The sequence below is a fragment of the Lygodium microphyllum genome, chromosome 2, assembly GCF_053477565.2.
Source record: "Lygodium microphyllum isolate KBCC chromosome 2, Lygodium_microphyllum_v1.1.10, whole genome shotgun sequence".
Lineage (NCBI taxonomy): Eukaryota > Viridiplantae > Streptophyta > Polypodiopsida > Schizaeales > Lygodiaceae > Lygodium > Lygodium microphyllum.
Window position 1 is genome coordinate 57,031,915 of NC_141136.1, and position 12,999 is coordinate 57,044,913.

General features: G+C 42.4%; 1 protein-coding gene across 1 annotated transcript in view; it reads right to left on the reverse strand.

Moving 5' to 3' along the window:
• The window catches only part of LOC148039766 (histone acetyltransferase HAC1-like), a 63,544-nt gene extending 55,888 nt beyond the window's left edge, over positions 1-7,656 (reverse strand). Inside the window, exons 1-2 of the mRNA XM_087693821.1 lie at positions 6,858-7,656; positions 6,430-6,746 (exon numbers count right to left, since the gene is read on the reverse strand). Coding sequence (XP_087549947.1) covers positions 6,430-6,614 — 185 coding nt within the window. The 5' untranslated portion in view covers positions 6,615-6,746; positions 6,858-7,656. The remainder of the gene's footprint in view (positions 1-6,429; positions 6,747-6,857) is intronic.
• Positions 7,657-12,999: the final 5,343 nt, after the last annotated feature.

Here is a 12,999-nt window from a genome sequence, read left to right on the forward strand (position 1 = left end):
TGAACCTGGATATCAATCCCAGCTCCAGGATTTGATTCCGCCAGATTGAAGTCGATGCGTCAGGGACGTCCCTCTCTGGAACCTGTGCACCTGTATAAAAGTAAAGATGAGGCGCGGCTGCCCCATCTGAACACCCGCTCACACTCTCTCTCTGGCACAAGAGAGTCGTGAGGGATGACCTCATCACCACCACTAGAAAGCAGCCGAGGAAGGGGATCCCTTCCGCGCCTTGGACTTCACCTTGGTCGGAGGATCGGAGTCGGAGTCTGAGGAAGGAGAGGACTCATCGGTAGAGTCAGCATCCCGCTTCGTCTTCTGCTCCTTCTTCCTGGAAGCCGCTAACTTCTTGCAGTCCTTCCGCAAATGTCCCTTCTTGCCACAGTGGTAACACTGGGCCTTCGACTTCTTCTTCCCATCACCCCTCTCTGAAGCTACATAAGCCTCACCTCCATAATGTGCCGGAAGCCGCCCTTGTAATCTCAAGGATGCCTCATGCTCAAGAAGCATCGAGGTCATATGTGTAAAACTGACAGGAGTCGATGATGTCTGCGCCCGCAAAGCATTGGCCACTCCATCAAACTCCAGGGGGAGCTTGTAGAGGACCATCCCGACAAGATGCACCTCGGGAAGAGCCGATTGCATGTGCCGAAGCTGGTCCTGTATCTGCGTAACACCAAGAAGAAAAGACTGAATAGTATCTTTCGGCTCAAACTTCATCTGCTGGAGCTGGCCATAAAGTGTGACGGCCCGCATGGTGGAAGGTGCCTCGTACATCTGCTGCAACTTCTGCCATACTTCAGGAGATGTCCTACAGGAGGTAACCGCCGGTAAGACCGCTTTAGAAATACACCGAAGCAACGCCGAGTAAGCACGGGCATCGTCCGAGTCCCATGTGAGCACCGCTTCCTCATGGTTGTCCTCATCAAAGTCTTCAGGAAGAGGAAAAGGACGGAGAGGTCGAGCAAGAGCTCCACAGACGATGTACCATAGCCGCTTCTGCACAAACCAAGCTTTCATGACAGCACTCCATGTGAGATAATCAGGTCCATGTAACTTATCATCAGTGGAAGTGCACGGAGGAGCCATATGGAGAGGATAAGAAGAGAAGTAGAGAAGAGATGGAATTTAGAGAGGAAACACAGCCAAAGCACAAGCACAGACTACAGAAAAAGAGAGTTCACATGCAATAGAACCCAAAATCTGATCAATAGAAGACAAAAGCTGCTGCAGAAAGTCAAAAAATCAGTCAAAAACTGCCAAAAACAGAGAAAACGGCCTGAAGTAACAGTCACCCAGCCACGAGAGATGCTCAATCAGCAAAACGCAGACTGTAAACTGCAGAAAAACAGGTAGAAAACTGTCGCCAGTAGCTGCAGATGAAAAACGCAGGCAGTAGAGGGTGCGTAGGCAGCAGACAATGGCAAAACTGCAAAAAACGCAGGCTGAAAACAGCCCCAAAACAGGTCCCCTGGCTGCGACAGCAGCCGTCTAATCAGTAGGGGTACAAAACAGTCCTGAAATCAGCAAGAAAACTCAGCAGAAACACAAATCCTGAAAACTGATACCATGTCAGAAGTGGAGCAGCGGTGGAAGCATAAACATGTGCTGAAATAAACTGCTGAAACACAAGACAAAAAGAGAAAAGAAAGAACACGATACAGATGAGAACTCAGATGTATGCACGCGAAATGGAATCCATATATCTGAACACGAGACAGTCGCATACAACAGTGAGTCACTGGCTGCGTGGGCACTGGCACTGGCTCCTCTCTCTACAGAGTCTGCAGATGGTGAAGATGAAGTGACTGACTGAGGAGGAGCCACTGAGTATAAATAGGCTGAAAAAGTGGGGAGCAATAATGCTGGTCGGACAGCATTTAATGCTGGCCGACTGGTGCATAAAATGCCCCAATGGCATAAAATGCCACACCAGAAAAATACCTAAAATACCTAATAAAAATGCCCAGCTCAGATCAAGCTCAGACTCACACATGAGCTGACAAATACTCTACTAACAAAGCAGTGGGTTACAATTGTTGTCAAAGCAGTTTCAGCCATCAGACGAGTCTTATTTGTACTAAATGGACGTCCATCCTAAGGACTCTTTGCACCTCCTTGACCCTAGGGCAGCCCCATAGGCAGTGCCTATGGGTCTCCTTTGGCTCTCCACATCTCACACATGCTACAAGACACCAACCATAGCCAAGCACCAACTGGCAAGCTCCTATGTGCTACTCACCACCGTAAGAGCAAGGCCTACCTAGTTCTGAAGCTATCATACAATCTCCTTCAAATGTCATTCAAGAAAGCCATTGAAATATTTTGTTTGTAGTATGTACCAATGTTGAGTGGCAGTCGGCTCTGCTCTGAACACGCTCATCCATATCCTCCTCCCCAGCCTAGTGCTGTAGCCAAATAAGGCAGCATCACCCACCCTTGTAGCTCAATCTATCTACCCTAGTCGAGAACATGTAGTAAAGCCTGTGTTTCCCTTTCAACAACAAGCCCAGATTCCAGCATCAGTCGTTGCCCTCACATCATGTACAACCTGTGTTTCCCTTTCAATAACAGCAAACCCTGATTTCAGTATCAGTTCCTGCCCACACATCATGTACTACATACGTTTGCCATGCCTACCATGGGTCCACCTTTGGCTGACTGTGTGAAGCCTTCCTCATCACAAGTTTCTCTTCCTCAGTCATTGTCCCCCTTGAACTTTTTCAAATGACTTCCTCAGAACTTTTGATATTTTGATGCTCTTTCAATTGCGGTTCTTCCAATGTCTGATGTAGGAGGTTCCAATTGAGTACAGCCTCTGCAGTGGACCCAGATTTCAGCACAATTTCAGCCCTCACATCATGTACATGAATGCGATGCCTACCTCATTGGGTCATCTTTGATAAACCACATGAAGCCACTTCCTCATCGAGGATCCATCCACCTCAATCATTGTCCCCTTCAAATCCTATCTGATTACTTTGTCAAGAGGGTCATCATTTTGGTGCTCTTCAAATGTACCAATCAATCTCTCACAGGAGGTGGTATCTGTTATGCTTTTTGAACCATTCTCCAATACAGAAATTCATCTCTTGCCTCTCAATCTGGCTCACTTAAGAATGTTCCTTATCGTGTGTTCGGTCAGCAAGTCATCCACTTATACTCATGTGTTTCAAGCTTGGCAGGACCAATTGGACAAGGTGATGCTCTGACTCTCTACCTTCAGCTCATGCTTCCATCCAGCTGGCAGCCCCAGTAGTGTGAAGAAATGGTATGGTTTGCAGGGAGGAACACTGAGTGTATACAGCAAGCACCGCAAAAAAACTCAGCAAAATTGAAGAAGAATGACATAATGAATCATGCTCAATGAATCATCATGCTGATACAATGGAGTGAGCCTCAGGGTGGCCCTATCTCTAGGACCGGTATTGAGGCGAGCAAAGCCAAATTGATGACCCCGATCAGAGCTTGGAATGACTGCACTATCCTGGCTGATCAAGCTGCAGTACTTGTGAAAGAATGCTTTGTAAAGGGAACGGAGCAGTCCTCTAGCCAAGGGGATGGCAAAGAGGACACTAAGTGTGAAGGAGATGATGTCTGGCATGCAAGCAATGATTTCTGAATGAAAAAGCCTGCTGCAAAGGGTCTAAGAGCTGCAAAACCCAGGGAGTGCTGGTGGCAAAGAGCTCTGATAAAGGACAGCAGCTAGGCAGCCAATTTGTGACCAAAGGCTGCCTGTTTGATGGCGTCAACTGCTGTTCCACCTACGTGTCCAGCAAAACATGGGTTTCTGCGGTGCAAAATGTAGATGGGATGCTTAGCAGCTGCTGTAAACAGCAAACACAGGTCTGAAGTGCATCAAAAACAGGTCGCCAGTAGTGGGAAATACATCGCCAGTCTGCAGCAGATGTTGCTAAGCTCAACAGCCAGATCTGCCCTGAAAATGCAGCCAGATTGATGGAGAAACAAGGAACCAACAGCAAGCAACACATGAAGAACTTCCACGAACTGAGATGTCCTCTGTATCAGGGTATGTACAGCAGTGGAGAGCATTGAGGAGTGAATCTTCTAACAAAGAATGAATGAGAGTGGTTCATAGGGTGACAATGCTCAACCCTATTTATGGAGAAATCTTTGGCATTTGAGCTACCATGCATAATAAATGTCAAATAGTACAAACAAAGCATTTTTGGGGCTGTAAATGGAGAAAAAAATTAGGAATTTAATGAAGTACAATTATATGTTAATGCACTTAGTGACTTTGGTTGCTCAATAGGTGGTCCTTAGAAATGGTTGGGAAAGCAGAAGCTCAAGTGGCTTCTCCACCAACATCCGTCACACCCATTGACCATTCTAAAGGCTGTCAACCCTAAAAGCAATACAGAATACCTTGTGATTCATCCCAACTCTCCAACTTCCTAGCTAATAATCTTGCCCTTCCAGAAGGGATCGGCATTTGGTTACCCACATTACCAAAATTTCAAAAATGGTTGTGTCTTGCCCAATCCCCATAGTAAAGTTCTTTGACCAACCAACAAAATAACAAAAGACAAGGAGCATGGAGGCTCAAAGGTGCTCAATCTCTCCATTTAGATGTATCGGTGCATACTTGCGTGCAAGTAATGAACAGTTTGTTGCACAAGAAGCAGCACATTAACGTGGGTGGAACTGTGCCAACATATGGTTGTTTACACAACCAGCTTTGGATCTTGATTTCATATTCAATGGACCTCTTGCAAGTGTTCACCCCTCCAAAGTAAATGGAGACTATGCACCCGCACGAGGCAACACTCGCATCAAACAACTGCTTCAACTTCCAGAAGTTGCTTCCTTCTCAGGATTTTTGGCCCGGGCACAACAATGTGTTCAGTTTATAAGCACCTCAGGATTTTTTGCCCAGGCACAACAATGCTTTCAGTTTAAAAGGCCATCAGGAGCAATTCCAGCAGTTTGCCCACTCAGTCACCAATCCACATTTGATGGAAGACTCTTCTCAAAAAAGGCACTTGGTAGTTTACAGAACCACAATATGGGTAAGCTGTATTCTGTTTATATCAGGACTTCCGAAGTGATTCCAACCTCTAGTTTAATGTTTCCACCCAACTATGTTTGATGGGACCATGCAGTTGGCTCACTCTACAGCAGATCTACATTCAACGGAACTTTCTCAACAAGCCATGCCGTGTTGAATAGCAACAGTAGTAAAAGGGTAGAGTTCCAGTGGGAAAGTTGAGTCCGGCTTGCTAATTGCAAATAAGCTTGAGACTCACAAGAAAATGATGATAGTGTTTCAAGTGTCCAAAAACGGGCACATAAAGGATGTTTGCCCAAATCAGGAGAATGAAGAAGGAAGGAAGGGAAAGCTACCATACACACTGATGTTGGTAAAACTTCCATCCTGGTTGCTATCACCTAGGTTCAAAAGTTCCTCACATGGTTCACCCCTACTTCCAGCTTCAAGGATCATTGCAGTGTACAGATCACACAATGTCCACAGTTCCTTGAATAGGGTTACCAAAAAAGTGAATAGTAAGACCCTCCATCTCCCGAGGTCTTACCACAACATCATCAGCCTCGGATTTGTGGTGTTCAAGCTAGTTGGCATTTTCCAGAAGTGATTCATATAGCTGCATGGTTAGCCTACTGGACATTGCTAACCTATTTGTCAGAGACAATACTTCAACAATGCTCAATCTCAAAACTCTTCACCTGTGCATGATGCTATCAAGAATAATGCCAATGTTTGGCATTGAATCTTCAACCATCTTGAACGTGCAGCCTTATCAACCACAATATGTGCATGGTTTTTGTGTAGACTGTATTGACTATGACAACAAGTACAAATATAACATATGCTCTGATATATGCCAATGCCCCTATTCATATTAAGGACCACATGGCAGTAACATTACCATTTGACAATGCCATAAAAATAGGTAGATCACTGTTGCCTTAAGGAGTGACACAAGGATCCACATTCACTACTTCTATGACAACCTTGCTAGTGGCTTTGAAGTATTTAAGTTTGTGAAATGCAAACACTAACTTTCCATACACCTGTCCTCTCAAATATTTGCATTAGCCTAAACCCTCTATTATTGGTCCAAATGTTCAACAAATTGATACCACTGGGATCAATGTGATGTACATTTGACAATACCATAATCCTCTCTGTAGGACTCAGTTGCTCATGATTAAGTACCCTACATGCATTATCTTATCACCATACCTTGGGGGGTTGTGGACTAATACTGCTTCTCCACCTTTTATTTCAATGACTACATACACAAACTCAAATTTCAATCTTTATTCTATGACTTTTGATCTCTTTACTGAAACTACATTCAGGACTTGCATCAAATGTAATACTTTCTTTAAATAATCAGCTTTCTATTCATTACTCTGAGATAATCAATATTGTTTATAACTCACATTTTTTCTAAAATTGTTCGTCTCATCCCAACATCTGACACTGTTTGCCATGTCCTCCATGTTCCCTGAGACTGCAAACCAGCTGTATTTTGCTGGGAAACACCAGCCAACTGGCCAGGTACTTGTCCTGGAACCTGACCTGAGAGCTGAGGATGGGCCTGCATATTTTGCTCTGGCTGCAGCATCCAAAAATATAGGGAACAATGTGTTCTTAGCTAAAGGTAGGCATTTGTGCTGCTGAATATGCTAGAAATCCAAACAAATCAAGAGGATCGGTATGGTCTCCAAGCAGCCAAAATTCCACTAATTCTGTTAACCTGCAATCAAATTTGAATGTCACAACAATGACACAGGCTCAATTGACTTGCGGTCAATATCAAAGTGTTCTTACACTACTTGCTTGCGAAAGAGCTTGTTGAATGACTTGCCTTGCTAATCTCACGTATGTGGATCACAAACTAATACTTTGATTTTCCACAACCATGCAATCACCTGGCAAAACTTCTGGAAGAGGCCGACACCAGTGTGCCTCTTTACCACTAGCAATAGCAGAGAGGCACACAGATCGACCCTGATTCTGAATGGAAAATTCCAACTTCACTCCGAGGCTCCAAATTGGACCGAAAACTGCAATGTCCTGAATGGCAGGAGGGCCCTTGGACCCTGCCGAGTGCGCAGCTGCGAGCTGATTCCTGCCAAATCCCGAATTGCGGCAGGGCGATAATCAGGTGGCGAGGGTGGGGGGACGACGGCAGCTGCCCTTCTTCCTCATGGGAGGGAGAAGAGCAAGGGTTAGGGCAATGGGGGAGGGGGGGTCATGGGGAACGGGGAGGGGGGGGAGGGGGGAGGGGGAGGGGCACTTGTGGGGGGCTCTGCGAGAGGGGAAAAAAAGGCTGATGGCGATGGCGATGGCGATGGCGATGGCGCGAGGGAGCGAGCACAGGGCCTGGCGTCTCTGCTAATGTGGATGGCGGTGCTTTTTTTTTTGTCCCTTTATTTGGGGGTGAGGGGGGGGGTTGTGTGTTTCGGTGCGCGTGTGTTTTCTCTCGCGCTTTAGTTCGAGATGGCGATCGCGGCCAAAGTTACCGCTGAATTTGGCAGCGCTCCAACCATGGCACGAACGCAAAGCAGAACGCGAGAGCGCAGAAGAAGAAGAAGACGAAGAAGAAGAAGAAGAAGAAGGGAGAGGGCGAACGCAGAGGGTCGACAGGAGGAGGTGCAGATCGATTGGGCCCATTAACCCAAATGGCAAATTATAATCAATAACCTTAGTTCCTTATTAGTTATTCCCCATCAGAACGCAGCTTACGCATCGGAATTTTAGAAATACCTTAAGCATCATTATCGTATCGTAATTATTATTATTATTATTATTATTATTATTACTGGTCCTCGTTCTTCTCCTTGGGGCTACGCATCATATTACCTTGACTGGCTGCTCAAAAAATGTTTCCAACCTTGCCCAAAATGGATTATTTCCTATCGAAACGCAGCTTACACATTAGTCAATATCAAAACCCAACTTAAGCATCAAATCAATTTTATTTTATTTTTTTTAACTTGAGCATCACAATCGCGTAAGTATAATCCCTAGTTCTTGTTCTTTTAGTTGCAGCTATGCATCATAATAGCTTCAGTGTGATTGCTCTAAGAATGTTTCTAATGTTGCTCAAAATCAACTATTTACTATAAAAACCTAGCTTAGGCATCACTCAACCTAATCCACCAAAACAACTTGAGCACTAGTACTATAATTATAGTTAATAATTATTTCCATTCTCGCAATTGTGATTGACCATTCTCATTCTTCTACTGGGGCTAAGCATCATATTAGTTTTAGTGGGGCTGATCAAAGCATATTTCTAGCCTCGGCCAAAATCAAAAAATCTACTTAAGCATCGAACATCTAACGATAAAGTTGTCGACATTGCTTGTACAAGCATTTGCTTTTACAGTGGTACAATGACAAGGTGGTTCTTCTTTGAAAATTTACCCCTAGTCCACTTGAGTTCATTGATCTATTTTTAAGAAACAATGCTAGTGACAAAAGTGCAATGCTCAAAGAATGTTTCTTGATGTGCCTTAGATCAAAAAACTGCTTAAACGTCTAAATACGGTGGTTTCATTTTTTCCTTCTTATTGGGCTTGCAAGAAGAATATTTCAAGCCGGACCAAAAACTTTTAAGCATTATCGTTGCAATGATTTTATTTTTCTTTTAAGCAAGGCTTGCAATAAGAATATTTCTAGCCTACCCAAAATATTAAAAATGCTTTATGTATCATAGTTATGACACTATTATTTTTTGTTACCAACTTTCTTAAGATTTGTAAAGGCTACTCTATACATAAAGCAACGCTTGCTTAGACCTTTCAAAGCTACCAATATCTATTGTGTGCATTGTTGTTTATCCAAAGAGGTCCAATTTTTCAATCTACCAAAGCACTTGTTGTTCGTATGCGTCCAGATAAACCTAATTGCCACTACTCATATGACATCCCAAAGCTTGATTACACTCTCATTTAACTGACCAACTTCTCCAAACAAAATTGATTTACTAGTGATCTTCCGATGAAAACTAGTTGCCTCCACCCAACTTCTTAAGAGTGTCCATAAACTCCATACCTCATGAGTTACTTTATGGTCTCTGAAAGTATTTTGCATAGAGCACACACATCGAAAAGCTTTCTTGCTTTAGTGAGCCTCTCCCTTATCAAAAATATGTCCATGATAGTCTTCTAGAGAATCAAATTCAACCTTCTTGAAGGGGTGAAAGGCAAAACCCTTCTCACACGTCTCTTCCCAATTATTAGGTTGGTGCAAGGGTACCATGTTTAACAATATGTAGATCCTAAAGGAATGGCAGCCTCCCTTCTTCAAGAAGTAATTTTCTCTTGCAATAGTCCATGAGGAGCTTCCCCTTTTCAACTTAAAGTAGCATCATGGGTGCAAAGGTTTAATTAACAATCTAGAAAATAGACCAAACATCCTTCTTCTTCTTCTTAAGGCATTCATTACTCCACCTAACACCTTAGTCATTCAAATCACTAATATTCGATTTCCTCATTTGTAAGCAGGCAAAGGTGGAAGTTATTCCACTAGTCCACCCATCTTCATATCCCCTTAACATACAAAGCTCTAGATAGGTTAGGTTTGTCTAATAAGGGTGTAAAGTTCTCATCGTATGCATCAACAAAAAGCCATATTGCTTGTTGGAGAATTAAGTCACCTTTGCCATCAGTTTTCTCACTCCATTTTGCTTCTTTCACCTTGCCCTTCCAAATTGAGATGTTCTTTTGAGTAGCTTTTAAGTTAGGTATCCTAACAATGATTACTTTGTTGAGTAGTGTGTCCATCCAATTAAGCTTTGGCCATTGCCCACCACCTGGCATCTTGAAAGTAGTCATCTAGTGTTTGATTAATGTGTCCCACATTTGCTCCATCGATGTAAGCATGTCATGTCTACCTTATCTTTAAGAGGCTCAGCACCCAGCCCACCTTCAACCTTATTAAGTGTGATCTCCCATTATATAGCATGCACTTTTTGACTTTCTCTTTGGCTTCATAAGAAGGTTATGAAAACCTTCTCCAACTCCCCCATATACACTACGTCAAATGCAAAAAAAAACAACCCCAAAAACCACCATTGAGACTAATGTTGAAGTCATTTTATCACTAAATCCCCCCCAAAGGAATAGCTCTCACTCAACCATTTTCTACACTTTAGTCAAGTTTGATATTGAAACGTTGAAGTCTTTGTACTCAAGAAATTCCCAAACCAAGAGGGAAACCCACACAGCAAAAAATCCATTCTTGAATATCATCATACAACCACAGCTTTTAGCCATATTAATGGTTCGTCCTACTCTCGGTAAAGGATCTGCATCTTATTATAGCCAATTAGAGTGCTGAATATAATAGGGAAATCCTAAATGATATTTATAAGTATTATAAATTCACCTTACTCAACTCTAATTAGTTATCATCGATAAAAACTGAGACCATGTACTTCTTCTTTGAGAGGGATAAACCATAGATGGTGCCTCTTTGCACTAGCCAATCCACCTTCTCGAGTAGAGTTTATTGGTCTTTTTTATGTAAAGGGCTTGATAGGACACCATTTACACAATTTTGACATATACACATTAATAAAGAGGGTTTTCACCATGTGTACAATAGGTTCTCCAAATCCAATTGTCTTAGAGTTAGGACTATGAATGCTCAATTGTATGTCTTGTCAAAATCCATATTTTTCAATAATGACTTTTTACTACCTTGCCAAGGCCTAAGCAATGGCCATCACAAAGATTAAATATTGCATCTTGAATCTTCTTCCCATATGTGAACCTATATTTTTGAGGGTGAAGAATTTGTGGGAGTAGAAATTTGATCCTTAGTGCTATGTATATTAGAGATTTACCATGGCCAAAGGGCACCATTGAGAGATCTTAAAGTCTCTTTGTGGACTTGGGAAGCACCTTGATTGAGCCTAGATTAATCTCTTGTGGCACAGTAACCTCTAGAAAATAATAATTCAAAAATCTAGTCTATCTAGTGAAGTATTTTCCACATACCTCCCAATTTGATTTATAAGAATCGATTGGAATCCCATCAATGACTAAGGACTTCCCATCCTTCATCTCTAGTAGCACATACTTCATTTCATCTTCTACACAAGGACTACACAACAAAGTTGAGTCCTTGAAAGTCCACCATATAGTCGTGAAAGAAATCTTCAACTTTGTCCTCATAGTCTCCCACTTGACATGCTCAAAACCCACAATCTTAGCTACATGTGATTGAAAGGATGACAGGATGTCCTTAGTAACCATGAGTTTAATCTCATCTCGATCTTTGATACAACTTATTCTCCCTTCTTTAGTTGTTTATAAGTGCACCAAAGAAGAAGGTCGATGGAGCATCATCATCAACCTCCCATCTAGCCTTCATTAGACTTTAGTAGCTTGAGTTCCATGAGCTTCCTAATGCTCGATACAATCTTCATATAAGAGTCTATAAAGAACAGGTCAAGAGGAGAAATACTAAGAGCTGACACAAGAGCTTTGATTGCTTGTAAGAAGTCTAAAGGACATTGGACAATGCTTGGAATCTACCATACTTGAGAGGACCACAAAATTATAGCTAGCCATCATGCACCATACATCATTTCCAAGCATGCCACCCTCCAGTTCCCCCTAAATGATGATTCTAGATATATGTGATGCCAGGAGGCATATTTCACGGTGGATTCCATGCCACGGTGGATTCCGTGAGGTTTTACGGTGGATTCTGTAAACTTTGATGACCGGGGCTCATACACAAAGTGGATTCTTTGTGCGAGAAGTTGATGGGGACGCCTGTCCTTTTCGGGCGTTTCATTAATTTAGTGTGTACATGGGTGATTCCATAGCGGGTGATTCCGCAAAATGCATATTAAATTAATAAACGTTTATGAGTTTAGAGTGCGCACTCGTAATAAATTAAGGTTACGATTTATGTCTAACCATTTGATTTATTTATGTAGCTGAAGACTATTAGGTATTCACTTTTGTCGGTTTAATTGTATTATTTTACTAACGATTGTGAATGCTTCAGTTGATGTGTAGAGATAGCAAGTGGCGGAGGAAAGCATTGGAGGATAGCGAGTATTCGATTTATCATTTATATTTTGATGGGCGCCACGCCTATTTATTGAGGCGTTAGATATTTATTATTATTTTGTATGCGTATGGGCGCACGATTATGTTATTTCTACTTGGACATTGTATTGGGCATGCCAGACTCTTTGGGCACCGTCCATTAGCTTTATTCCTATTTTGTGTTAAAGCAAACTCGAAAGCTAAAAGCTTGCTATTTTGTAATTTGGGCTATTATTTGAGCTTGAAAATGATTAATACATAAAATACATGCTTTGTGGAGCGCTCACACAAGGCATGGGGGGAGATTGCACCCAATTGGTCTCTTGTTCATGTCGTTCATGCTTTTTACATTGAATTTTGTGCAAAAAGTAGAGTTCTATTGTTCTTGGGGACCTTCCAGCATTCACTACGCGAGCGTACAGCATCCGATCTGCGCACCAATATGTTATGTGATAACCCTTCCCAAGAACTCAAGCCACAACTTGCAAGTGCATGTGCTATGCAAAAAGCTCCCACTTCTCCCTTTTTGCACTAGTCATGCCACCATGCCATGCCTCAATGACTTGTTTCTTATTGTCTTTGGCCTTACTAAAAGTCATTTGTTCTCCTCTCGAGTGGAATTATTTTTAGTTACATGCATTGCTTCCTTCTTATCTTCACTTCCCTGCTTGCTCTCGTTTGGCATATATTCTACCTATTTTGAACATTCCTTTGCAAAATGTCCACATTGCATTATGATCACAAATCTCTAGATGTTTAGGAGTTTCTTTGCACCAATCCCATAAGATGAAAACTTTCCTTTCGGTTTGAGAGTGCCAAAGGGAAATGTCATCATAGATATGTAAAGTACCCTTCCCACTATTCTAGTGATCATGGCAATTGTAAGAGGGACTCCATGGCAATAGAACCCACTCCTTTTTTGCACTTGAGTCT